Source organism: Opisthocomus hoazin, chromosome 25 (assembly GCF_030867145.1).
Source record: "Opisthocomus hoazin isolate bOpiHoa1 chromosome 25, bOpiHoa1.hap1, whole genome shotgun sequence".
In the NCBI taxonomy this organism is placed as follows: Eukaryota; Metazoa; Chordata; class Aves; order Opisthocomiformes; family Opisthocomidae; genus Opisthocomus; species Opisthocomus hoazin.
This window is the reverse complement of record NC_134438.1, coordinates 8621086-8648764: the sequence shown is the minus strand read 5'-3', so window position 1 is coordinate 8648764 and position 27679 is coordinate 8621086. Positions and strand designations below refer to the sequence as shown.

At 45.1% G+C, this 27679-nt stretch overlaps 1 protein-coding gene and 1 long non-coding RNA gene across 2 annotated transcripts; one reads left to right on the top strand and one right to left on the bottom strand.

The window, feature by feature from the left end:
* On the top strand, positions 1-26180 carry DSTYK (dual serine/threonine and tyrosine protein kinase). Its single transcript, XM_075443032.1, has 13 exons — positions 1-358; positions 7335-7720; positions 13884-14547; positions 16941-17215; positions 17603-17686; positions 18991-19167; positions 19454-19583; positions 19831-19987; positions 20725-20857; positions 21042-21155; positions 21644-21758; positions 22872-23006; positions 24028-26180. The coding sequence occupies exons 1-13, from the start codon at positions 124-126 to the stop codon at positions 24213-24215; spliced, it is 2793 nt and encodes a 930-aa protein (XP_075299147.1). The 5' UTR covers positions 1-123; the 3' UTR covers positions 24216-26180.
* LOC142364147 (uncharacterized) lies at positions 25406-27675 on the bottom strand. Its single transcript, XR_012766200.1, has 4 exons — positions 27567-27675; positions 26664-26830; positions 25849-26137; positions 25406-25493 (listed from the first exon to the last, which is right to left on the bottom strand). It is a non-coding gene; the product is annotated as an uncharacterized LOC142364147 (long non-coding RNA).
* Positions 27676-27679: the final 4 nt, after the last annotated feature.

Sequence of the window (27679 nt, the reverse complement as noted above, 5' to 3'; positions counted from 1 at the left end):
AAGGCCCGGCTGCCGGGGACGCGCCGTTCCCTCCGAGAGGGCGGAGAGCCCTGGAGCGGCATCCTGGCAGGGGCCGAGTGTCCCCCGCCGTGGGGAGGGGATAGCGGAACGGACCCGGAGGACATGGAGGGCGAAGGGGCCCCTTCGTGGCGGGGACCCGGCGGGCTGATCCGCGAACTCTGCCGCTCCTTCGGCCACTACAACCGGCACCTGGCCCGGCTGCAGCACAACCTACGCGAGACCAAGAAGTTCTTCCGCGACGTCAAGTTCTCCCAGGGGCAGCCCTTCGTTTCGGCGGCGGCTGGCGAGGGCCTCCCCCCTGGGGACGGGGCTCCCCGGGATGGCCCCGATCCCGGCGGTGAGAGAGGGACGGGAGGAGTCGGGCAGGGCCCTGCGTTGGTGGGGGGGGGGGGAGGCCTGCGTTGGGGGTTTGTGGGAGGGAAATGGAGGCGGGCTGTGAGGATAAAGGGGGGGTTCAGTGGGTGGGGTGGGGGTGAGGGGTTGGGGTGGGCGAGGGGGGAGCTGCTGGGGGGCTGTAGGGTCTGTAACGGGCTGTGGGGTGAGGGTGTATGTGGAGAGTTGGGGTGCTTTGGGGGTGTATGAGGCTTCGTGGGGTGAAGTGAGTGGGTGATGGAGGCTGCTGGGGAGATGGACCCCTCTGCCCGTCTTCCTAACCCCCCACCCCCGCAGCTCCCAGCCCCCCAAGGGGGTGGGGGGTTGGGAAGATGCGGGACCTGCAAGTGGGTGGCTCGTGGGGTTGGTGTGCCTCGGAGTATTTCTCACGGAACTCTTCGAGAATATCGCCAGGCTTCGCTCATCGGCTTTATCCTCAGCTGTCGCTGTTGACCAAGCGTTGCTGCTGGTGGGAGCCCTCCTGCCGTGTGCAGAACTTCGTCTTTCCTTAAGACCGTCTTGTGAGAAGAGTTTAGCATGACATTAAATATATATAAAGATCTTTATTCATTTCCAAATAGCTGATGAGTCATCTCTGTTGGCTACTTGTCCAATCTGCTTGCCCGTGCTTGTCTTATGCTTACAATTCTGATTTGAAAATTGGTGTTGAGCTCTTCCGTCAGTCTGAGTTGAATTGCTTCATAAAAATGTGGTCTCTCTGTTTGTTTACATCTTTTTGTGACTTCCAAGAAGTAGGAACTAGTTGGTTTCAGTCGTTTTCTGTGGGTCTGGATGCTGTTTGAATGGTAGCACTCCACTGGAGTTGCTCTTCTGTTTGGTTGCTTCTTGTAAAACATTGCTAGTCAAAGACAGTTGCATCTGTGAAAGTCTGCTTATAGGGCTTTGTAGATGTGGATGCATCATTAATTAAATATTCCTGACATAGGATACAGATTTCACCAAATAGCCTCCTGCTGTTTCTAACAGAGAGAGCTTAAAACCTGCTTTTTTTTTTTTACCAAAGACCTACCTTGACCCAGTTTGACTTTGCTGCTGAATGTGTTACCAACTGGCCCTTAAGTATCAGGGCTTCAAGGAAAGGTGGACTGCCTTAGAGCTTGTTCATGCAAACAGTGATAACAGTGTAGGCTCTTGGTTCAGGATTTCAGGCTGCAGAGGCTATATAACATTCACTATTCTTAAAACTAAAGCTGAAAGCAGTAGTTTTCAAGCTGATGAAGTGGTGACCTGTTCCAGGTGGGGCACAGAACAAGTTAATAAACCTCTTCTGTGTTAGAAGGTGGGAAGTCATGGTGGCAGTCTGGAGGGGAGTGTGGAAGGAGGATGGGAGAGGATGAAGAGCAGGACTTGGTAAAACAATGGAGGCTAGCAGTTTGCTTAAATGAGTCAACTGCAAAATAACTGTAAACCAATGGTTATTATTTTTTAGGATATAGGAAGACACAAGCCTTTGCCTAAAACCCAGAGCATTGGTATTGCTTATTACCTTGGTGCCTGAATAATCCCCTTTGGACAGAGCTGCTTGTTTCTGTAAAACTTGAGTTAAACTGTACATTTCCACTACTCTCTGTGGCTTTTTTTCCCCGTCTAACTTGGGGAGATTATTTTAAGTGTCAGAGGGTTCAAGGAGCACGATTCTCACTGACAGCAAAACCACTTTTTGCTAGAATCTGCCTTACAGGTGGTGTCACAGTGAGAGGAGTTTTGGCTGAACAGTTCTGCAGATTTTGCAGTGCTCTGCAGTGTGGTCAGACATAAATGCTAACGTTTTGTGAAACACAAAGGCCCTGGGAAGTGACATGGACAGGACACTTACTTACTGCCTACAAGTGAGGTGGAAAAATAAACTGTGAAAGTAAATTTAGATGTCTTGGAAACAAAACAAACAAACGTGAAGGAGTGTGCTTTGGAGACACCTGTGAGGTTGGTGTGACAACATAGAAGGGTAACTGCCCTGCGAAGTGACACAAGTCAAGCAACCGAAAGCACAGCCTGGGCTACTCTGTCCAAACCCAGGCCTAAGTATCTGCTAAGCTGAGTAGCTCGGTAGCCACTGAGCTTTCAGGTAAGCTGGGTCAGTCAGGGTTGGGTGCGTGAAGGAGCAAATGTGTACTTGCTGTTACATCCCACCCTTCTCTGGTTAGGAGGATGACAGGCAATATTTGTCGATAAAGGATCATCATTGACCAAAAGTTCCCTCTGTGGCCTTAGTACCAGGACTTACTCCTCATAGTAAGAGAAGCAGAACAACTTCAAGGGGAAAAAATAATTGCCTTCCAGCTACTGTTTATGAGGAGAGGGAGAAAGTCTTGTTTGCACTGTCTGCATTTCTGAAGCATCCAACAAAATGTTGTCTGTTCTCTAGGTCTGCTTTGTCCTGAATAGGCCTTTAAGAATGATCTGTTAAAATATGATGACAGTCCTGTAGCTTTAGACTGCACAGGTCTGACTGCTTTTTATTCTTGGTGCTGTTAGCTAGTCTGTTTTTTACTGACTTTCTGTAAAAAGAAAATCTTAATTAGAGACTCAGTAGCAGATTTTACTAAAATATGTAAAGAAACTAAGAAAAAAAAAGCCCAGCAACCCTACTTTCTACTAATTGTAGCTGTTTTCTTCCTTCTGTGCTTGAAATAATTTGAACTCTGACTTAGGAACCTGAAATTTTTTGATATTTCTTTTGCCATATTTTGGAAGTTCCTGTAAACTGAGCTGTACTGCTTGTGCAGATATCCACAGCATCTCCGGAGTTTTGGTCAGTGGCTGTGGTGTTATCTCAGTGAGCGTGTGCTGGGGGGAAAGCCCTAGGCTTGGTAGCCAGATGACTCGGTACAGAAATGTATTTCGCAGCGGGTGGCTGTATTAACCAGAGGGTTTGGAAGAGTTTTCATCCTGATGCTGTATTGACTGGGGTATATATCCTGGTTAAAATGTGACTGCTCTGCCTCTGTTGCTGTGATCCTCCAAAGGTTAGGACTCCTGTTGTGCTGTTAGGTGTGTCAACATACGAAGGTGGGTTTTAAGACTAGATAATGTGTGGGGAGATGGTCCTCACAAGAGGGTACTTGTGAAATAACCCCTCAGATGGGGGGAGGCACTTGCTACAAGCTTCAGGTTAAGCAGAAGACGAGGCTTGGTTCTGCAGATGGTGGGGGCTACTGATGTTGTGATGGCTGCTCCTGTAGGAACTGCTTGTGCTCATGTGTTGATGAGCTGCGTGTCTTCTCCTGGAATTAACACCACTGTACTGATAGATGTGTGGTGGGATGGGACTAGAGCTTGGTTCCTGTAACCGAGTGTGTTAATCGTAAGTTTTGCAGTGGTCAAAGCATGCCGCAAGTCATCGCCAGCGCCGCGGAGGTGTGAGGGTTTCTGAGAGGTATTGGTATCTGCAATGAGAATTATGAGGGTCTAGCCTTCTTTAGGCATTGTTGGCCACATGTATTACTGAGAATAGATTAAGATGACAAGTGAGACCAGCAGTGTAGTTGGCCTTCCTTGAAAAGGGGGTGAATAAATGCTTAGGGCTTCTATAGATTCCATAAATACGGGCTTCTAGAGATTCCATAAATACGAACTAAGGTTCTTCTGCCAAGTGTTTGACTGAATTTTGAAATAAGTCTTGGTGAGAGATGTCCTTGTTCTTGGACAGGCCTCCTTTCATCAAAAGGAGCTCAATAGGATGCACGCGCTTAAGGACTCCCCTGCAGCCATTTTTTTTGAAGTGTTTGTCACATGTCTCCAGATGATACAGTGGATGGATACAGGATGTAACACCAGCTAAAATCCGTGGCAAAAGTCCTGCCACAAACAGGAGCTGCTCACATAGAGATGGGAGTATCACTACATCTATTCAGTAAGCGAGTTCTAAATCTACTTTTTGTTGGGTACCGCAGGAGGTCATATTCCTCCCAACTCGAATTCTTCATGTTCAGAGCAGTGGCATCGCCTGCTAAGCACTGTGTGAGTGTTTTTACTCTGTGTATTATTCTGATGTGCAGGAACAGCCATATACTTTCTGCAGTGCAAAATCTGAGCAATAGCCCCATTGCTGTGCAACTCACTTCAGGTTTTTGAGACCTGGAGATCGCTGTAAGACGTCAAGTGACGGACTGAAACCACTGCCTTGACCTGGGTGTCTTGGTGGTGCACTGGGTTAGTCGTGATATGGCTGAATCTTGCTTTTGGCACTGGTTCCAGGTTTCTACTCTACATACTTGGAATATCGCAGGGTGACATCCATAATGTTAAATGGAATGGCTTCGTTACTGATGCTGCTTGTCGTAAACTTGTTGAATAAATACTGATCACAGGGAGGCTGTGTGCATGAAAAGATGAAAGGTGTAGTAAAGATGTAGGATTTATATATCCATTCCGTGCTTCAATAATTTCAGCTAAGCTGCTGTATTTCAATCGTTTGGTGCTGGCATTAAGTACCTGTAAATACAGAGGCTGCCTGGAATGAGGAGACAGCGCAATCTGTCTCGTCTTTGCTTTTCAAAAGCCTGCGCAGAGGAGGTTCTGTGGTCTGTACCGTGCCTGCTGAATTGCTTTTTTCATGGTTGGGAGCTGAAGAGCGAGCCTGAATTCCGGCTGAAGTTTCAGTAGCTGTAAGCAGATCAAAGAAATTCTTTATCTTGTAGATGAAGGCTTAAATGTGCTATTTGTGGAATTTTGCAGATTTTTATCTTTTGTGAGCTGCTAGCCAGATTCTGCCCTTCAGTCACTTGATGTGGCCGCTCTGCTGGGGTTGTGGGTCTTGAAAGGCTTATTTAAGAAACCGTTATGGAGAATCACACTTCACAAAGTGATGTCTGCCATAGCCTTTTCCAGGCTGTTGGTTTATGGGGGTCAGCGTCCTGGGCTGCGTGGGGCGGAGGTGCAGGAGCGGGGCTTGCGAAGGCACAGATGGGGCTTCCCCTTAGCGTTGTGTGGGGTGGAAGGACTCCTCTGATGGAGAGAACTCCTCCAGCAGTCCCACTTCCAGACTTTGGATTTGAAAGAAACGTAAATCTTGGGCAAGATGTTAAAGAAGCCTTAAACTGGGTCTAAGACAACGAACTACACATGGTGTTGCTTCCGATTTGAGTGATTTTAGTTAAAATAGAAGAATAGAATGCTATCAAATGAGGACTAGAATAGCTATTGTGTGTTATCTTTAATTTAGTTAGTAGTGTTGAGTAGTATCTTGGTGTATGAGAGTGTGTTGTTTTCTTGGGGCTTGAGATGCTGAAAGAATTTTGGATGCCAGAACATGACTCACTAAAAGAATTTTAATAGCCCTGGTGAAACAGGCCCTTCCCCTACAAAATCCCTGCTGGTGCTTCTCCTCTGTATTGTATCTGAATCTGTCTTCAGACTGTTGCTCTTGTCAGGTTGCCTGGTATCAGGGCAATCGTACTGGTTTATAGCGCTCAGGTTTGGCAGTTCTTTTTGGGGACTGGCATCTCCATTTGCCATTCCATTTTTGGGTGCCATCTGCCTTCAGATCTGGGAACATGGGCTAGCTCTCTGGCTGTGGTGGATCAGTAGCTGTTTTGTGCTTGCGGGGTTTGTTCTGAAGTGCAGCAGATGGAGAATTTGTTTGTATCCAGTTTTTTTCTACTACCAGAATTATTCTGTTGCTATGCATAAGGTAACTCAAAGCTTCTTAGTCTTCAGCTTAGATGACTGAGCGTGGGAAAAGCTGTATTTAGGACTTGTAAAAGAATACAGAAGCTAAATTCAGTACTGAGACTGAATTAAAGTGGTAAGGCAAATACAAAGAGTTGCAGCATCATGGACTGAGAATTCAAAGGGCCTGGTTAGTGGGATGGTACAACTGATGCCTCAGATGGAAGATGGATAGGGAGAGTGATTACAGGGAGTCCTGCTACTCTGAAGACGATACAGATGTTGAGTCATTTCCTTTTGCAGCTCAAATGTTCTTAAAATTAGTAAGAATATCTGGCAAACTGTGCCTATTTAGTTGGACTGTATAGATTAGGAAAGATATGTACTGTTAGTGCGATCGAAGGAGTGAAGCCTTTTCTTCCTGTGCTTCAGACTGCACCAGGACCCATCTGGCTGCAAGCAAAGGGTGTCTTCCCTTGGGCTCGTCTCTACCCAGGCTGGTGAAAGCGTGACAGTTCCTTTAGATGCTGTGATTGGCTTTCTGTCGTAGGGAGTTGCTGGCAGAGTCTGCCAGTTCTGCTACCATGTCTCAGCAAACTTGGTCTTGTCGTCTGCTTCATGTAGAGACGCAATTTTGCAAGAATGCCTTCCCTTGAGGCTAGAAAGGAGGTGTTGCTGCTTTAATGTCAATGATCCTAGACTTTGGTCAACAAGCGTGTGCAGTAATACTCTTGGGATTTGGTGGATGCAAAGTATTTGACATTTTTAAGTGTGTGGGTGGAACTGTCATGAATTTGTAGTGGATTGAGTTTATTTCTGGTGTGTGACAGGGACGTTCTGTACAGCCAAGCCATCAAAATTTGGGAAGAGTTAGCCTGAGTGACCCGTTGGGCCTCAGCTCTGGAGCAAGATGAAACACTGTTCCAACCTGAGGCAAAATTAGCCCTTTGGTTGTTTCAGCCTTGACAACTGTTTCCTCTTGACGTTTAGGGCCTACCATTAGTCTTCCACTAACCTGCTGAGGAGAGCTCTGTGTAAACACTTTCCAGGGAGATGGGTGGGGAGAACAGTAACAGATTGTCTTGATAGCTTTGTGAGAATCAACCTACTGTGGACCTCTGTGTTGGTGCAGCAGAAATGCTGACTTGCTGACACTAGTTTCAGGATACATAAGCAAATTCTTGGTGCTATGTGGGTTTCTTGGCGGGCTGTGGTGCAGCAATGTCTGAACTCATGCGTTCAGCTGACTTAGAGATACGAGACGTATTGTTCAGCCAACCTGTTCTAACGCCGTCTGTCCTCAATTTTAGGGCAGAATTTCATTTCCTTCCCTCGCCATGAGGAAGAGCATCTCCAGCGGACTGTGAGCTGGCACCCTTGCCTTCTGATTCTTGGCCAGAACTGTAATGCTAAATGCCAGTTACTCAACATACTGCTGGGTGAGAAGCTGCTCCCTACCACCAAAATCAGCAATGAGGAAAACTGTAAGAGGCGACGGATCCGTTTCACGCACGGTACACAGACGCGCGTTAGCTTAGCGCTGCCCGAGCAGTACGAACTGGTCCATATGATGGCAGCCCACCGAGGGCACTGGGACACAATACCGGAGGAGGACTTAGAAATCCATGGGGACAGCGAAGATCCTGCTCACCAGATAGCGGAGCTGGAGGTCATGCTGCCGTACTCACTACTAAAGGTAACTAGGTGTCCATGTACCATTGTTGTCGTGAACTTAAGGTGTAACACTTATAGTCCCTAAGAAAACAAATGGTGTAAACTCTCAAGCGTAGGATTTTTTTTAATTAAAGAGAAGCTGGTTAGGACTGTAGCTGGACATCGCTGTCCCTGCTTGTGTGCTTTTGTTTCAATGTTGACTCTTAGCATTGTCATTCCTCCACGATGTTTCCATCCGTCTCAGAAGCCAGGCTTACACAGATGTAGCTCCAAGTGTCTTCTAAAATTTTACTCCAGTTTCAAGGTCATTCAGAGTTAGCTTTGGTGTGTGGTAGTAGCTAGAAGCTGTCATGCAAGGATATGTGTGTTTTAATCTCTGTTCTGAAGAGCTAGTTGTCAGAAAAAAGCTTCTTAATTCCAACATCTGATAAAATGACCTGGCTTCATTTGAGAAGGGTGGTTTTTCACATCTCTGTGGTGTCAGTGGAAACTGAAGAATGAGGAGGTGGGAGTCTGTTCTCAGTGCTGTTCCTAATGTTGTTAGTGTCTTGCTTTGACTTTTGGTTTACTTGTCCATAAGACATGTTCCTGTCCTGGGGGTGTTGCAGTTTAGTGTTTAGCAAATACCTTTCAAGGTGAGAGTTGTATTTCAAAGCTTTTTATGGCTTCCATAAGCTTTTATTGCATTTCGTATCTTAACGTCGTGCCTTTGTTATTGCAGTATAATACTTCTGCATCCTTGTGTTTGGCAGTTGAATATCTGGAATATAATCAATTCCTAAATAGAAATTGCTTAAGTGCAAAGATTATGATCTGTTGTCACATGAGTAAGAGTATGAACTTCATAGTTGAACAATAAAGTAGCAAGGTAATTTTTTTCTGACGTATGAATCGAGACATGATTGTAAGTAGGCAGAAAATGAAGACCCAGTCTATCTTAATCAGTTTGGAATATGTTTTATAAGCCCAGTCTGTAGCTAAATTTAAGCCTATCCTAATGAGATCAGCAGAGTCAGTGCTGTGTTGTAGTGCCTTTGTGGCTTCCAGTATCTGCTGAAAGAGAACAGAAGCGCCACGTTTGTGTAAACTGTGTGTGAGGCATCCACCGCTTTCCCAGAGAGCACCAGAGCAGCTGCTGGTGCTGCAAAGTAAATGCCTGTTCTGGATCTTCTGCTCAGAAAATCCTGCCTTGCTATGCATAAAAGAGTATTTAGCTTTACATTTATTTTACTTGGTTACGTTTTTATATGGGCCAATTTAGACACACTGCAGTTTACAACCCTCTTTCAGATTTCTCATGTGAGTGACAAAGATCTCTCTGTCTGGCTTTGGTTATATTTAGGACACTGAGATGAAAACAGCTACTCAGATTAATTCGAAAAGGGTTGGTGAAATAAAAAGCTTTTCCAAGAGAAGAAGAGGGAGGGTGAATCACAGCTAGCTTCAGACTGAGTCAAAGAATTCCTTACATGAATTCAAGGGGCTAAAGGAAGGACAAAATTTCCTGAAGGCTGATAGGACAACATAATGCCTGTTAGCAGGTAATTGGGGCTAGGGGTGGGTTCCTCTGACCTTACAGAAGTCTGACCTCCTGTTGAGAGGCCTGCATGTTTTTCCACCCTTCTAGCTGAAGTGTGTTCTCCAGCTCTGCTCAGCATGCCCAAAGACAATAAAGTTTTAAGTCAATATCTGCTAGGCATGGGCACCGCTTCTGTAACTAGTGGAATATATATCTGGAGCAAAGAGGGATGATGTTTTTTGGACACTATCCAAAGTTGCCGGTCTGCAGAACTACTCTGAAGGAACTTCTGCTTTTAACTTGTGAAACAAATTGAGGAATCTGATAACAACTGCATGCTTGATGATAACATGATAGTCTAAAGGCTTTAGATTTGCCCAAGAACCAATTATTTTGGAGGAGCTCAGCACCTTTTCGGCAGAGGGGGAGGGAAATCGATCTGAATTTTACCCCACCTGTTAGGCAGAATCCCTGTATTCTCATCTGTTTGGTTTTTCTCCCAACAGCAGAGTGCTTACAATAGTACTGTGTTTCATTACAACCTTACATTCTAGATATTCAAACACTTACTAGTGTTTGAATAAATGTTTGCAGGTCCTTATTGTGGACTTTTAGAAGATGAGAATTTCATTTGTGCACTTCTGTGTTTGAAATTACCTTTGTTCCCCGTGGCGGGGCTGCCCATCTGCCAGGCGACTGCCGTCAGAGGAGCTGTCGGTGACTTCGGGACGCGGGGAATGCTGTGCAGCTTTTCAGGCCTAAGCATCTCTTACCGAGAGACTTAATTGCTCAGGCTGGCTTGGGCAGCGAGATGACAGGCTGCTGTTCAGTGCAGACGCTTAGTGCTGAATCACGCTTCTTGGTGCAGATGCTTGTTTGCTGAATCCAACCTCATTAGCCATTACTCCAGTAAAGAAAGGTGAAGTTATTTGTAAGGTAACAGTATCCAAATAGTAACTACACTACTTTTTTTTTCCTTGCAGATAAATTCAATACAAGTGTAGAACATGCCACTTTTTAATATTGAGCTGCCAGGGGAGCACCCTGAGATTTGTTCTGTAGTCTGATATCCAGGACGGGACCATGCTTGCTATTCTGTGTTACTAAAGGAGATCTTAATCAAAACTTGTTTCACAGAAAAGGGGGTGAAGAGGAGGGAGCTAAAAATTTCATTTGCATGGGTCGGCTGCTGTGAGAACACTACCTTGTGCTAATAGGTATGTGAACTTAGTTATTTTTAAACGTAAAATATCAGCAAAGGAAAAACTTTGGCAAATCTGCTCTATTCCTTGGGGATCACTATGCACAGGAATGCATCTAGGTCATGGGGAATAATCCATCTAGTCAGACAGATTATTAGATTTACAGTGGGAGTAAACAGTTGGCTCTTTCCCTAAATCTTATCAGTTGTGCCTGGAAGCCAAAACAGACTTCTCTGAAGTATTGGTTTTCATCTGGATGGTACAGCTGAATGGGAGGAGGGTAACAGGGCTGAAAGCTTCCTTTTTCATGCCTTTGTCTGGCTTTGCGCTCCATGTGACTTTGAGTCTCGGGCTGAAAAGTTTTAGCCAGGGCTTGTAGGGAAGGAAGAATTTTCACCTGCTCTGACAAAGCTGGGAAATGAATGAAGAAGTACAAGGTCGTTCTGTGAGCTCTAACAGAAGAATTGAATTAGTTTGAGTTTATTGTTGCATTTCTTCATTTACTATAGCAGTGATTCAGGTCATATGAATTAGTAGTTGTTACAAATAGCAAAGAATGTGGTTAAGTACCTATTGGGTGATTATTTTAATGTACATCCTGCTTAAAACTTAGAAGAATGTGCCCTGATCCTCTTCTTGAGAATATTTTTAATGTGTTTAGTTGTGGCATTAATACAGGAAACTGAAAAGCTTTCCCGTTGGCTGAGACGCTCTTCCTTCCACGCAGCATCAGTTTACTTCGGGCTGTGCTGAGGTGCTCCTGTCACTTACCAGCGTCAAATACATGAAATCTGCTTCCTCTGTCCCTTTACACTGGCATAACCGAGGGTAGAAGATACTGAAAATGCCAGCACCATGAAATTATTCTTCCACCCGTGTGAAACATGTTCTCTATTTCTCGTTTTGCTGGCTTAGTGGTATATCTTTTGCAGGGGAAGAGTTCATGATCAGAAAAAGAGCATTGCTTCTCAGGCTGTTTCGTGAGTGTGTACACCTCACAGGCTTTCTTGGGCTGGCCCTTCCAGGAAAGGTCAAACGAAATTCCCTGGTGAAGTGGGGTTCAGAGTCATTGCACAAAATGAGTGGGATTATGTTCTGTAAAGAACAGCAGTGCTTGCTGGAAACCAGAGGTGTACTTCAGTTTTCTTACTTGGGATTCTCTCTAGAGTTACTGAATTTCTGACTGAGATTCCCATGGAAACAGAATAAACTGGCAAGATTTCAGAAAAATTGGAGGGGAATGTGTGTAAAAGAAAAAAAAAATTGTAAGTAGAATCTAGGGGTATATATGTACCTTGGATTAATAGGGAGGCAATGAAATCGGCTCACATGTGTAATAGATGCAGTAACTGTCAGACTTCAGTGATTCACAGACTGTTCTTGGAAGGCAGAGTATTCAAATTGGTTTAGAGAAAGACTGAGCTGGGCCTTCAATCATAATGTGCTTGGTAGGAGTTTGGGTAAAAATCTGACTAAACTGGGTTAGCTTCTCAGCACCTCGGTTAACTAAACAAACAGCAATTAAACTGCCCAAAGCCTAGCAAAATAGGACAAGGTCCTCTTGAGATGTAGCAAATAAATGCTTTTTAACTGATTTGGAAATGAGGAATTATCTGTTGACTTGGTAAAATGGCACACTTCAATGGGCCCTGAATGCATTTAGTGGGACTCCACTTGTCTTATTGTAGGTCAAGACCTACTTGATCCTTGATTTTAATTTTTGTTCTGGGATATGGGATGCAGTGGTCACCCTGGCATTACGAGTCTGGATGCATAGATGTACGCATCGAGTATCTGCAGAGTGTTCTCTTTAAACCGGCTTTTGCTGTTGCTGTTGACAGCACCACTGCATCGTGTTTGAAGTGGAAAAGCTGTAACTCTGATATCTGCGTACCTGATGTTCCGACTGTGAAGTGGGAAGCTTTGATATTTTGAAAAGGGCTGTTTAGTTGAGGAAAACATGAATGAAGCTAGCTGACAGCAGTTTCATGCTTACAGCTCTGGCAGAAGTGTTCAAGTGTGTTTATAGCGGTGTGACCTTGCGAGAAGCAGCTTAAACATTTCAGGAATCCAGTGTGAGTCATAGGTATTCCCTGTACAGGAAGATTCAATCCCTAATAATGTGAAGCTGCATAGAGAGTGTTTAAACTTCTGTAGGATGTAAAAAACAAGGCAAGAAATGTTGCTAATGCTCTTTGGAAAAGCCTGAGAGGCCTCTATGGAAAGAGAGGGACCGGTTGCTCTTGCTGTGTTGGGTAGTCTGTGTTGGGTTTCTCCCTGTCTCCTAGAGACAGCGCTGGCTTCCTCCTTTGTTTACAGGCTCTGGCGTGAGTCATCCATGATGGGTGACTATTGCAGCGCTGCACATCCCATTCTGCTCAACCCCCTGTGCAGCAGGCAGGTTCGAGTCCGGCGCCGGGGAGTCCCTGGCAGTGAGGGCTGGCTCTTAGCTTCGAGAGCAGTTGGGAGACCTGGTCAAGTCTTCCATTTTTTCTGGTGGAGAAAAACAATTGAAGGGCTCTTAATCATTGACCCCTGTTATGAGTTGGGAAGATGGCACTTAAATTCCATCTTCAGTTTAAAGCCTTTGGCATTTTCTTTCCTTATTTTAGTAGAGCAATATCTGCAATTCTAACACTGTTCTCACATATCCAAAGGTGAATCTTCTCTGCTTCCTTGGAAGGGAAGGAAGCAGGTTGCAGAACCGGCCCATTTTAGTAGGGTTAGTGAGAGGTGATGTCAGCAGGAGCAGATGACCAAAGCAGTGAAACTCTGTGCATTAAGTAAATAAAATGCATCTCTTGGGTTTTGGTTGGATTTGAAGAAAGCCATAACTAAGCTTGTCATGACCATCTGTTCCTCCTCATCTGTCCTTTGGCTGAGAACTTCTTGGAATCGGTTATTGCACTGCCTTTGTTTTGACAGTAGTGGCTAACATAGTACTTTCTACTGCTGGAAGCTATGCTGAAAGCTGACAGCATGACTACCTCCTCAAAGAGCTGCGGATCTGGTAAACTTCAGTGGGAGAGGTTGTTGCAAAATGGGGCAGCTGTAAACTAAAGAATAACAGCTATTCTGCAATAGGACTTACCTGGGAAACTTGTTCTAAGCTGTAAGCTAAATAATAACAGCTATTCTGTGACAGCACTTACCTGGGAAGGAAACTTATTCTAAGTTTTGCTCTGAGCTAGGCTAAAACTCAAAAGCACTTGGTACGAAATAAGAGTTTTGGAGTCAGTGGGCATTAATCCGTGTCTGGCCGTGTCCCTGTGAGAGGACTGTCATCAGCCTTGCAGGTAGGCCAATATACTGAAGCATGATTCTGTGTGTGAGACTCCATAGCTGTCCTAAAGGCCTTGAATCTGCTGGTTTTGCACTTGGTGAATGAATTGCAGTGCATTTTTGCATGTATCAGTTTTTAAAAGGATCTGTACAAACACTTTTTTTACTTCGTCATTTGCTAGGAAGTGGATGTTGTGGTAGCACCATGTCGTGGATTCCAGTCTGCTGAAGCCACCTTGGGAGAGTACGTGAACCAAGTCTTGCCTGTTGTCATCTTTGCCATCAGCGAGGCTGAACTTTCTTCATCAGATGAGAACGAACTGCGTGAAATCAAAGAGAAATTCTCTTTGCCCATTTTCTTCTTCAAAGTGCCAGAGTCAGGGCTTGAGCTGATCTCTCCCAAAAAAACTGATCATGAAAAGTCCTCCCTTTACTGCCAGCTGATGGACTTGGAGTACCTGAGCAGCAACCACTGCAGCTGCGGGGCGCCCGGTCCTGATGCTGATGCCCAAAGCATGCTGGTGGAGCAGTTTGAGAAGCTCCGTCTCCTAAGCACTTTTTCCAGGCAGGTGCTTCAGAAGCATCTCGTGGAAGCAGCTACCAGTTTAAATGAGGTGCACTGCCGCTGCCTGAACATCTTCATCAACCAGGCTTTTGACATGCAGCGGGACCTGCAAATCACCCCCAAGAGGCTAGAGTATACCCGCAAGAAGGAGAATGAGCTGTACGAGTCTCTGATGAACATTGCCAACCGCAAACAAGAGGAGATGAAGGACATGATCATAGAGACTCTCAGCAATATGAAAGAGGAGCTCTTGGAGGATGCTGCTAATATGGAATTCAAAGGTAACGACTGGCAGGAGAGTGATGGGAACGAAAACATTAGGGGCTTTAAAGGAGAGTGGCAGAGTAATGTTTGCCATCTGCTCAGGGATGGTTGAATGGCAGTCTAGACAAGTGACTGCAAGAAAATTCAGAACTAATGCACAACTGATTTTTCTGTAGTGTCTCCTGGGTAAAAAGCGCTGTTCTTAAATGAGAAGCCTGAATAAATGAAGTCTTGATTTCTTACAAATCAGACTTTTTTCCCCCCAGAGCTTGCTGGACAGTTCTGGCTTAGGGTATTTTACTTCTCTGCTTGAATTCCATATTCTGCTGAAGAAGAAAATAACTGTCTCAACTTTGCCTCAGTGCTTGTGTTGAGACTTCAGAATGAATCTGTCCTAAGGAAAAAAAGCTGTTTGAGTTTTAGCGGTGAAGGCTGGATTTGTACTTCCTGCTTGATTTCTTTGTCTGAGAGGGGTTTGCATAAGACTTCTGGGTATAGAACCTCCTAAAATGGAATCCTTCTGGGTAGGTAAGGTTTTCCTTTTAAAAAAAAAAAATCAACATAGCATATTGTGCTCCTGAGGCCTACGCTTGGTGTTTAGTGTGTTTTGGGAAATGTGAGAATTCGCACTGTATCTTCTAGTACCAGCACTTCCAGGAACATGCATGCTGCAAGCATAGAGGATGATGTGTGAACTGCGAAGGGTGAGAGGCTATCCAGATTTTGTCTGCGGCAATATGTGGGCTGTCATAAACATCAAAGTGAAAATTTGTAGGTTGGTACTCCACAGCTCTTTTTTCCTTTGCTTGCTAAGCAGAGGTTTACTGTAACAATCATATCTGTTCTAAGGAAATGTGCTGCACTGGGCTGATGGGGAAAGATTTTTCTATTTCAAATAAAATTGGAAATAACTGTAGGCTATAGGTTTAGAAGAATTTTTTTTTAAAATTGAGTGCTCTTCTGAGACATGAGAGAGGCGAAAACTCTGGGTAATTTTGTTTGTCCTGACTGACTTCCTCCCAATTTCAAACTGGAGTGTTGTCTCCTGGAACGAAGAGAAGTGATGGATTATGTTTAATCCTGCAGGTTAGGATCTGGATCTTTTTGCTTCTGCAGGTGGAAAATGGATGAGATCTTCCCCATTTCTTGCAAATGTTTTTGTCGTGTCCATGTAAAACAGCATCCTCATAAAGAGCTTGTTTTAGTTGCGACATTAACCTATTCGCAGGCTGCCAAAACTCCCCACAAACTCGCATGTGCCGAGGCTCTAGTGAGTGTGTTAATTCTACCTGTTTAGGGCTGCTGTTGCTCCATTGTCAGGACAGGTAATAATTCTGTATTCTGTCAGTCCCTCTCTTTACAGAGTTGGAGCACCCTAGTGCCCGAGTTCAGGATTCTGGATGTGCAGGAGTATGTTTAGGGGCAGCACAAGCCAAAGCACCTCCAGTAAATCTGTGTGTGTGTTTATATGCACAACTGATACCGCTTAGAGTACCTAGAGTGTAGAATCTTGTTGGCTATCACTATTTGAAGTAATATCCTGAAAGGAGGAAGATGTTATTTTGAGGAGCTAATGCCATCTGCTGATCACTGGATTTGTTCTAAGTAGGCTGGATTGTTGTTGGCCAAAATCCAGAGACCAGGTCTTCAGCTCCTGGTAGTAACGTAGCGCTGCTCAGAGTGGTTACAGTGCATGAGCAGTGATCGCTCAGTGTTTGTTTAAAAATCCCAAGTGGAAGTCAATCTTTTCAAGGTGCCAGGGGAAAAAAATGTCATTGTAACTGGCGTGGCTGTTATATTGCTTCCTTCGTAACATTCAACATCCAGCAGCGCTTATGGATTGCAGCGTGGCCTGGAAGAATTTTGTGATCTGTACTTGCTTAGATAGACAGACAGCTTTGTGCCTCTGCCCTTTAATTTTTGAGATGGTGGTTGACTTGTCATCACTGTGTGACTGTAAACCTGTAGGAGCTACAGGATGCTTTTGTAGTGTCTATCAGGTGTTACAGTGAAGTATCCTGTGAATTCAAACACCAGTGAATGAAACCAAACGTCAGCATATTCTCCACCTTGGTCGGATGTGACTTTTGGCTTCCATGAAACTGTAGTACCAGTCTGCATTCCTGGAGCTCCTCTAATGCTTTAGTCACAGAGTACCAAATCACTCAAGACCTGTAGGATTGGGTTTGGGACCTCAGAAACACTGTTGGGGTCAGGTTTTATCATCTGGGTCTAAAGTAACGAACCTCTGAAAGAGCAAAATAGCGGGAGAGTGTTTGGAGCAGAAGCTGGCTGGACCGGGGCTGTGCTGTAGCTCCTTTGCAAAACACACAAAGCAGCTCTCAGTAGCCACTGCTGCGACAGTCATATGCTGACTACAGAAGATGCCTCTTTCTTTTCTTTTATGCAGATATCATCATTCCTGAGAATGGGGAACCTGTTAGTTCCAAGGACATAAAGTGTTGTATTAGGCAAATTCAGGAACTGATTATTTCTCGATTAAACCAAGCAGTTGCCAACAAGTTAATTAGTTCGGTGGACTATCTGCGAGAGAGCTTTGTAGGGACTCTGGAGAGATGTCTGAAGAGCCTGGAGGAGTCTTGGGAGGTTTCAGTACATCCTGCAAGGAGTTTGGAGAAGTCAAAGGATGTTTCTGTACACATCACAAGCAATTATCTCAAACAGGTATGGTGGCTTAAATGGCTGTCTAGAATATTCTTTTTAATTGTCTTAATCCTGATCCAGCAAGGGTGGTAGGAGACTGAGATGCGCAGTGAAATTAGAGGAACCTGGCTCTGGGGTATATGTGGGTCTGATGTCATTAAGGGAGGTGCTAAAACTGGGGAACAGTCACTTAAAGGCCTAGTACTTGCCTTTGCTAAATCTGTATATAGTAATGAGATTACAGCCTAGAAACGCCAGTGAGCTTAATACAACAAATGAATTGAACCAAGCAAATCGTGGAATATCCCATATAGTGTCCATTTGTTTCATTTTCAGAGGGTCTAGCAAATTTTGTGGTGACTATAGCTTGCAAAGTTCCCATACTTTCATCTTTCCCCTGCTTTCCAGATACTAAATGCAGCCTATCATGTTGAAGTCACTTTCCACTCTGGCTCAACAGTAACCAGGATGCTGTGGGAACAGATCAAACAGGTATGGGCATCTTTATCATTTATTTCTAGTACAGTGTCACTGTATAGCAAGATGTTTTTTTGGAGCAAAGAATAATGTGAATACTCACAGCTGCACTCTAGATTTTGACTCTGGGCACATACTTTGGAAAGCTGTTGCTTCCCCACTAAGGCTGTGTGTGTAGTTTATTTCTGGGGATGCTAATATTTAATTAAAAGCAAATACCTCTTTGGTGTTTTCTTTCTGTTCTGAAACAGCAAAGGAATGATGATCAGCACTTTGAAACTCTTGTTGTTTGTGTTTTGGGTAACTGGTTGGTTGTTTGGATTTGGGGGTTTCTTGTGGGTTGTTTGTTTGTTTGTTTTGCAATGTATCTTGATATGGGTCAATTCACTCTCTCCAGAGCAGACCAGATTTGCTCAGGTCTTTGTTTTAAATTTCTGTCTGTTCAAGCATTTGTTTTTCTGAAGTTCCTCCTCTGAGCTGTTGATGACCTTTACTGCCTTCTCCCTCTTGAGATTGCTGGTATGGATGGGTGAGAGGAATAGGAGTGTTTTCCCAGAAAGGTGCAGGTGCGGCCTGAGGGGTAACAGACCTTCAGACTCCTCCTGCCTGGGAGAAGGATCCAGACTGGGTGTGCAGCACCTGGATTTGTGGTTTCTAATAAAGGGTGGGGCAGGGAGTCTTAATCACCCAGCAATTTAAGGGAAGTGGTGCATACTGACACCTAGGACTTCCGCACCTTGGCAGCGTGTCTGTCTGCAAAAAGCTGCTTCACCGTACCTTCCACCGGTTTAGGAACGCCTCTCTTCGTGAGTCTCTGGGTTCCTGCTTATGCTGCCCGTTCTTTCAGGCTACAAGCTGAGAGCAGCCTGTTCTGTTGTGAGATTGATGCAGCTCAAAACTATCTTAAGATCTACTTGTGCAGGGGGCACTTGTTCCATTAGAGCTCCAGATGTTTTTGCAGCCTGACCAGGTAACAGCCCCTTACAGATGACCAAACCAGCACTCAGCTGGCACCACAGCTCTGTGGTTTTCCAAGTGGTGGCTGTCTGGCTACGTATGGGCTTGGTCAGATGTGAAAGGATGGTGGGCTTGTAGGAGTGAACTGAGCAGATATTCAGAAAAATCTAATCTCTTATGTAGTGTGCGTGTGTACAATATTGTGATTAATACCTCTAAATTGTTAGTAGTTACTGTAAGGTAATTATTTAATTCTCTGTGCAGCTGACTGTGCATTATTACAAGGTATCCAAGCAGTCTGAGTAGGTTGACTCTTTGCCTTTTTTGTGCTAGTGCCTTAATTCTGTTTCCTGTTTCACTAGATAATCCAGCGGATTACGTGGGTCAGCCCGCCTGCCATCACCAGTGACTGGAAGAGGAAAGTTGCTCAGGATGCTATCGAGAGCCTCAGTGCATCCAAGTTAGCCAAGAGCATTTGCAGCCAGTTCCGGACCAGGCTAAACAGTTCCCATGAGGCTTTTGCAGCTTCTCTGCGACAGGTGAGCCTGTGGAGCTGTGAAAGAAGTCGTGTTTTGTACATGGCCACTTATGGAAAGAGGATTTTTAATTGCAGAGATAGCTAAATGAGAGGCTCGTGCAGTCAGTGCTGCCATTCTGTAGGCAGAGGTGGCAGAGCTGATGTCAGTGCCCTAATACAAGATCCCATTTTTAAAGTAGGCATGCCTTAAGCAGGATGTCTATTCAGCTGTGTAAGGACCCTCAGCCTCATTACGCCAGGGCTTCAAAGCAGGCAGGATTACAGTGTATATGTGATATCTCTTTTAGTTAGAAGATGGCCATTCTGGCAGGCTGGAGAAAACAGAAGACCTGTGGCTGAAGGTGCGGAAAGATCATGCTCCTCGGCTAGCACGACTCTCGCTGGAGAGCAGGTCCCTCCAGGATGTGCTGTTATATGGTGAGCATTGTGCTTGATGTTCTATCTTCTGTTGCCTCCTTCTGAAGCAGTCCGTGGGTGTGAAGGAGTAGGAGGGGTGTTTTATTTTTCACTGAGCTACTTCAGTGAGCTTCCATCTGACACATACTGAGTACCTTGAATTGTGCAGCTGCTGGCCCGTAAAAAGCTCTGGGCTGCTAGCCTGATAGCGTACGGGAAGAAATAAACATGTTTTAATGTCTGACTAAATGGATGTTGTGCCTTACAGGCAAACCAAAGTTGGGCCGTGAGTTGGGCCGAGGACAGTATGGCGTGGTCTATCTGTGTGACAGCTGGGGAGGGCATTTCCCATGTGCACTGAAATCTGTTGTTCCTCCAGATGAGAAGCACTGGAATGACCTTGCACTTGAGTTTCACTATATGAGGTGTGTGTCGTAAGTGCTTTTCTCATTCCACGTGGATCTCCTTAACTTCACTGCTGCAAATAGATGCTGTTTGCATTTGCATAGGCAGAACCTTGCTTGCTGTAGTTCTCCTCTGCAGTCAGTGTCTTGACCTCACGAAATGCTAAGCTGCCATTTCTAGCAAAGGCAAGACAGCCTGCCAGTGCCACTGCAAAGATGTAACAGAAACAGAACAGTAGGCAGACATGCTCCTTCCTGTCTTAATCTGATTCTCTGGTGTCTGTGCTGTTCAAATGCTTACTATTTTGCAGAGTAAATTAGAATTAGAGTATGATAGCAAACAGTTCTCCCCTGATTTTTGGTATTGGGAAAGGAGGGATGGTTCAGTCTGTCTTTGTGCTGTCTGAATTCACAAAAGAAAGTGATGGGTCTGCACTGCAGAAAACGGTCATTTTCAGTCAACAGCTGCAGGCAGGTGCTGAAGTACAGACAGCTGAAATAATACAGCATTTCTTTGGTACTCTAACCTTTAATAGGCTTTCTTGAGATTAATTGGATCAGACAGCCATATATTGTTACGGTCCTAAGAACTGTGGGGTGCTGTGAGGCTTTTACTGTAAGGCACATGGCGTAGGTGTATCTTACTATTGTGCTAAAGCTGCAGCTGCTGGGTGCGTTTCCTTTACGAGATGAGGATCGGCCTGGGGTGGAGGGGAGGGTATAGAAATGACGAGCTTTCTGTGCTGAACCTTCTCTAGGTCTCTGCAGACACATGAGCGGCTCGTACATCTCCATGGTTCTGTGATAGACTATGGCTATGGAGGAGGCTCCAGCATTGCTGTCTTACTGATAATGGAACGGTTGCACAGAGACCTCTATACAGGACTAAAGGTAATAACAATCTGTATGTGTATATAGATGTTTTTATATATACATTAAAAAATTCACACCTAAATATCTATTAATCTGTAAGAGAAAGCTAGACTGGCTTAGTTTTCAGTGGTTTTGGCAAATGAGAATAAGCAAAAGTAACTTTCACTTGTAGGAATTAACTCTGTGTTTGTTTATTATTCAGGCTGGGCTAGAATTAGAAACACGATTACAGATTGCCTTGGATGTAGTTGAAGGAATCCGTTATCTTCACAGTCAGGGACTTGTGCACCGGGATATCAAACTTAAAAATGTCTTGGTAAGGAAAACCTTTGTGTCTGGCTAATCCTGAAGCCTTACGAGGCCCTGTGGTGGGAGGGAGGAGCATAATGCAAGTGAAGTAATAGCTTTCTTCTTACAGGGTCTTTTCACTTGTGGTATCGATAGCCACAAGAAGCCTTGCAGTGAGGTTTCCCTAACTCATTTTCAGGCAGAAAGCCCCAGGGGAAAGGGAGCTGTAGAGTGACTTCTCTTTAAGGTAGAGAGCTTGAGCTACAAGTATGACTTCCAGTTCCCAGTTCTGCTAAACCACAACCACGCCCTCTGCGTAGAAGGCAAGTGAAGGTGTGTCTTGTAACTGAGCTTAACTAGGTAAATGTGAGAGCAGCCAAGTAATCAGAGGAGCTTACTTAAGAACAAATGCCCAACCCTTCAAATGTAAACAGAGTTTAAAACCTTAATACTCAAATGCAATCCTAAATCTGGGAAGTATGGTTATCAGCTGCCTGTGTATGAATTCCTCTACAGCTTGACAAAAAGAATCGAGCCAAAATCACTGACTTGGGGTTCTGCAAACCAGAAGCCATGATGTCTGGCAGTATTGTAGGCACACCCATTCATATGGCTCCTGAGCTCTTTACAGGTATGCTTGTTGATTGAATCCACTACTGTCTCGCTCTGGCTTGAATTTTGAAGGCCATTACTTTGAATTAATATCTCAACTTGCTTATGAGGGAAAAATAATTAAAATAAATTAAAAGACTGCCTGCTTAAAATGCATACTGGGCATTTTTTTCTGTATTTTAAGTCTCGGTCTGAAATCTTTGGTTACTTCAAAGGGAACTGTGGTATTCATAAGCTTTGAAGTGATTACTACTCTTGCAGTTAGAAAGTTAAATTATTAGTTATTAGGAAGCTGGAAATATTTGGCTTCCATAGGCAAATACTTCAGAAAGGATCCCCTATTTTTTGTATAGATACCAAATAAGGAATTTCCAAGCTGTTACTAACATGTGGAGTGTGTTCAAATTCACTACGCAGTGTGTGTCTGGCAGGCGCTCTCTCTAAGCTTTTTTCCTGAGAAAGCATCTTAGAGTAGCACTTGGAGGTCATACCACGCTTAGCAGAATCCTTTTGGTCTCTCTGAGATGCTGTCCCTGCTTTGACGAGATGGCAATCAGATTGAAGCAACCCTATTTGTGTTTAATTTAGAAAATGCTGTTCAGGTGGTTCTCACCTCTAACAGTGAAATACTCATGACTAGCAGGCTAGACCTTGACCTTGCAGAGGTGAACGTTGGCTTAGCCCGTACTGTGCTCAGTCTTTTCTTATGCAGTGGATGAACTTGTTATAAATGAGTAATTGCCAAGCTTCTGGTCTGAGAGGCTGGTGTTAGCTCTGTCAGACTCCGGGGCAGCAGAGCCAAACAGAACCGATAGTCTGACAAATGTTGGTGTTCAAGTCTCTGAAATACATCTGAGCACTTGTAGCTGCAGTGGTCTGTGAACCTCAGCTTGGGAACTGCTGGTACAGGTTAAGTGTGTAAATCCTCTGAGAATGGAAGGCCTTAACTTTTATCACCTCACTTTTGACAATGATTCCTGATGTGTTACTAGGCTTCATGTAAGTCTTGCCTTCTGTCAGTGAAGTTGTGGTTTTAATTTGAGGAAGTGGAACACTGAAATTAGTTCTTGGACTGCTCAGTTTCCAGTGATGGAGATGTTTGCCCTGCTGATCAAATGTATTTTTGTCACAGGAAAGTACGATAACTCAGTGGATGTTTATGCATTTGGCATTCTGTTTTGGTACATTTGTTCGGGACATGTGAAGTTACCAGAAGCTTTTGAGAGATGTGCAAGCAAAGATCACCTTTGGAATAATGTTAGAAGAGGTATTAAATGGCTTATTTTAACTCTTTTGGTTGATATTTTATGCTTGAGTAAAATCTGAGGAGATAAGGAAATCCATTTTTGTCAATGAAGCAATACAACTTGTATTTTTACCTTTCAGTTACAAGAGGATAATCTCAAAAGTAGCATTTATCTAGTTAAACTTGGACATAGTCTACTGAAAATCTAACCAAAATTAGCAGGGATAAAAAAAGGCTTTCCGTTAACCACCTCCTTGCCGTAGTATCCCAGGAGCTGTGCTAGCACACCACTTAAACCATGAGAAGTAGTACAGCACTTGTGATGTAAACCAGACCCCAGAACCCGCCAGGCATGATCCCCTAAAGAATGCGTAATCCCTTGCAATTTCTGGAGGCTGTGGTGATCTGTACATTCAAGTGCTTAATGTGCAACACGCTGGGGAAGCTGGGTGTTGAGTAAAACACTGAGTTTTCCCCAAAATATAAATGTACTCTTATGCCTGTGTAGGTTTAGTGTAGCAGTGTGTTACACGGTAGCTGAATCCTTCATGCTGCGTCACGGTATCAGAATGCTCTACTACTTTGTGTCCTTAGTTCCTGTCCATATAATCTCTCCCCTTCTCATGTGAAAAAGATTAACTCAGAAGAGTAAGTCTTGTATTCAGTCAGAAGGCTGCACTCGCTGCTTGTTCTCACCTTGAACTTGCTCCCAAAGGCACCATTATGAGTGGGGGGGGGGATGGGACAACTTTTCTGGTAGGTGAGGGTGCTCATTTTTCTCCCAAATCGTTGCGAAGAGGAGGCTCCAGTGAAACTAAATGTGTTGGCCATCCTCTGGGAGTGTGTGTGATCTCCTGAGCGACTTCAGCAACGCTCCCACAGATGTCTCGGTGGCACTGCTGAGATGTAAGCCTCTATTGAGAGCATTAGAGCCCACACAGTCCGCTTTGGTCACTTCAGCCTGCACCAAAGGAATGAGCATCAAAGTTTCTCTCGGATTTGAGGTGTGTTGATGGTAGCCGGGTCCCTCTCTGTTTTCCAGGAGTTCGCCCGGAGCGTCTCCCGGTGTTCGATGAGGAATGCTGGCAGCTGATGGAAGCCTGCTGGGACGGGGACTCCTCCCAGCGCCCTCTCTTGGGGATCGTTCAGCCTATGCTGCAGGGGATCATGGACAGGCTCTGCAAGTCAAGCTCTGAGCACCCGAATAAAGGGTTGGATGACTCTACTTGAAAAGGAAACACAGAAGAATTTTAAATTGTGGGAGAACTCTGAACCCCCAGCTCTGCAGATGGCTGCTTCAGATGTAGCTCTTTGTGGCTAACATGAGTGGGACAGGTAATAGCAACCAGAAGATTGCTCACAGAGGTGAGACCTCGGGGATGTTCCATCTTGAACAGCAGCCAGAGAAATCTCCCCCGGTACACCCCACTGATGCTAGTTACCCCGCTGCAGCTTTTATTGTGGAGTTGTGCAAATGAGATAGAAAATCCACGCCCTTGAACTGAAAGGGACTTTTGCCAATCCCACACAAATACCAATCAAAGAAAAGCATCTTGTGTGTTCCAGGTAGCGTCTGTGTTGCTAGGAGTTGATCACAACAGTCTTTACTCAGTAAAGTAAAAACTCTTCCCAGTAACTGATGGTCCTAGGTGGCCTTTGGTCCACACGTAACTATCCCAATCACTTACTGATTGGCACCCACTACAGCGCGGTCAGAGAGGAAGGAGAAAGTGGAGGCTCTAGGCTAGAAAGTGTTTAGAAGCTCAGAGCATCCATCTGTATTAGCTTCTTGCAACACTCAAAATGTTTACATTGACAGGAGCAAAGCTTCCATGTTTTACCTAAGGGGGTTTATCTACTGTTCCACTGCAGTACCCCAAGTTATAAGCTATTTATCTCTTATGTACCCTTCACCTCTTACTCATGTAAACAAGCTCTTTTCTGGTAATTTTGCTTCCTAATAGTTATTTGAATGGCTGAAGAAACCTGACCTTTCTTTTACAGTCTTCTGGTAAAATGGAAGACTGCTGAAAGATTACATATTGTAATACAGAAACAAAGTCATTACAACTAATGACTGTCCATGGGGAAAATGCCAATTCATTTTAATTACATTTGGGTTTTGAATTAGTTGTAAAGGCAATGACAGTTTTAAATTGTGCTAACTATGACAGACATATTTTTAAAAATAAGGTTTCTCCAGCTTTTTTAAAGTCACATGCTTGGTGAGAGCATACTTGAGGGCAAACAGGTCATTCATTCTTCTTCAGTAGCTGTGTATTGTGGCTGTGTCTGTTCATCGGGTCGTTTCACTCTGGGATCTCCAATTTGGCTGTGTTGAAAAGAATCAAAAATGGGGGGGAGGGCAATCCTCTGCAAGGAAGGTACGGCCTGGGGTGGTCCTGCTGCCCTTCCCAGGAGGGCGGCTCCAGAAAATAACATCCTTGCCCCTTGCCTCTCTGGGGCAAGGCTGGTTGATCTTCATGTAAGATACCTATGGGGTGGAGGCTGAAATAAAAAAATGCACCTTGTTTACTATGTGAGGAAATACTGAGTTGGCAAGTTCTCCCTGGGTTTACTGTTCCTCCCAGCTGCAGGGGATGAGCACGCAGAGGCTTTGTTTCCCAGGAAGGCTAGCATGCTGCATCCAAAGTAGTGTAGGCATGTGGAATTACTGCACTTTGTTGCTGAAATTTATTGGCTACTACAGAGCAAAATTACAGCCGACAGTCTGCCTGTTAAACAGCTTGAACAAAGGAAAGGGATACATAGCCCTGCAGTATTAGTTTAGTTTAAATCTTCCTTTGTGCAATAAACAATTAATGCTTTTTTTATATATATAAAAAAAGACTTTTTTACTTACCTGCACGTGTGGGCATTTTTCTGGTCTGTGGTGGCATTAACAGTATGGTTCTATGCAGATACAGCCTCGCCAGCTGCTCCAGCTGAAAGTGCAGCAGCCAAGAACCACATGCGCAGAAGAACGAATACTTTTCCAAAGTAGAATCGTTGGGCGTTTCACTGCCTTGGTGCACACTCACGCCACCCATGACACTAACAGTATTAACTCTGTTCGACTGTGCGTGGTGGTTCGTAACCTTATTTAAAACGAGGAGAGTCAAGGTCAGTCTCTTGCTATTAATAGAGGTAGCCTGTGTAAATAAGAAATGTATGAATAAAATTTAAATCTCTGTAGATGCAATTCCAGAAATGTCTTGTATAGCTTTTCCTGTGTAGCTGTCTCCAGACACTTATCTGATGCCTTTTTGTTGTTGTGTGTAGCTGCCTTGAGGTCCTGTTCCCATTTGGTTTGTCGCCTCGCGTGTGCGGCATTGTAGAGCTGCAGGTTTTCCCAAACTCACTACAGCAGCTTCTCTGCATTTATTTTTTTTCCCCCTGTTGGGTATAAAGTCTGCCTGACTGAACTTGTTTTTGAAGTATTTCACACACCCTGTTTATCTTTACAACTGGTGTTCTTCCCCCCCCATTTGAGCAAGGAAAACAAGGTGAATAATTGCTTTATTAAAAGATTCCCCAGACTGTAACTTGAAAGCAATTCCAAACTCCAACAGCTCTGAGCCTGGTGCAGTGCGCTGCAGCTACTTTTATCACCTCAGTCTGCTGAAGATGTTTGTTATAAAAGGGTATTTACAACTTGTGCATTGTACAATAACGTACCCTGTGTAACCAGGGAGGGGACTTGCTTCTGTTGTACGCGGGCCCAAGGCAGCGCGTGCTGTTCCAGCAGTGTGATCCTCGCTGCGTAGAACAGGCTCCGTCCCTGAGGCTGCGGCTGACTTCTGGGGGCAGGGAGGGGGAAACCTCCCCTCTCCCATCCTGCAGCTCTCAATGTTGGAAAACAGCTTTATTTACAAATATGTGAGGTTTATACGCGGAGTTGTTAGGTTTGGGGAACTCTTTCTGCCTTTCGGAGCCCCCAGCCCCGTTTCAAGCCTTTCCTTCACCCCGTGCTCGCTGGAAACTGCGCTTCCACCCCCGGGGTGAGGAGGGGGCCGGAGGGCTGCGGCAGCCTGGCACAGCCGGCCGTCTCGCTGATCATGGTGCACCAGCTGGGGGGGGACGCAGGGTGAACACCCCCAAACCCACAGACCCCCCCCAAATCCTTCACCTCCCCCCCAAATCCCACAGACCCCCACCCAAAATCCCACACACACCCCCAAACCCCACAGACCCTCCCCAAAGGGCCCTGCCCTGTGGAACTCGGCCCTGGGGGAAGCACCAGGTCCTTCCTTACCTGCACCAAATGCCCCTAGTTTGGGGGCTGAAAGGCAGAGGTGGGGTTTGCCACCCTTGGGAGCCTGCACCGCCCTGGTGCTCTATGCGGGGAAGGGGAGAGCAGCCCCTGCCTCCCCTGGCCCCGCTAATTCTGCCTTCAATAAGTTATAAAACTAACTTTTATTTCTTTTCCCTGAAGCAGAGCCGCCCTTCTCAGGAGAAAGCGGCCCTTCATCCGCCTCCGCCTCCCTCGGGGCTTAAAAGACAAGAGCACGAGTTGTTCTTACAGCGGGTTCGCGTGCTTGGCCGGGGTCAGCCCGCCATAGGAAAACGTAACGAGCTTACCGGGCGCCTACGCCGAGGTGCGATGCCCGGAACGGCCGAGCTCGCCCGCTGTCTTTCGTTATTAATATCGTTATTGCCGGTGGTTTGTACCCGCCGCTCCTTCCCCGGAACGC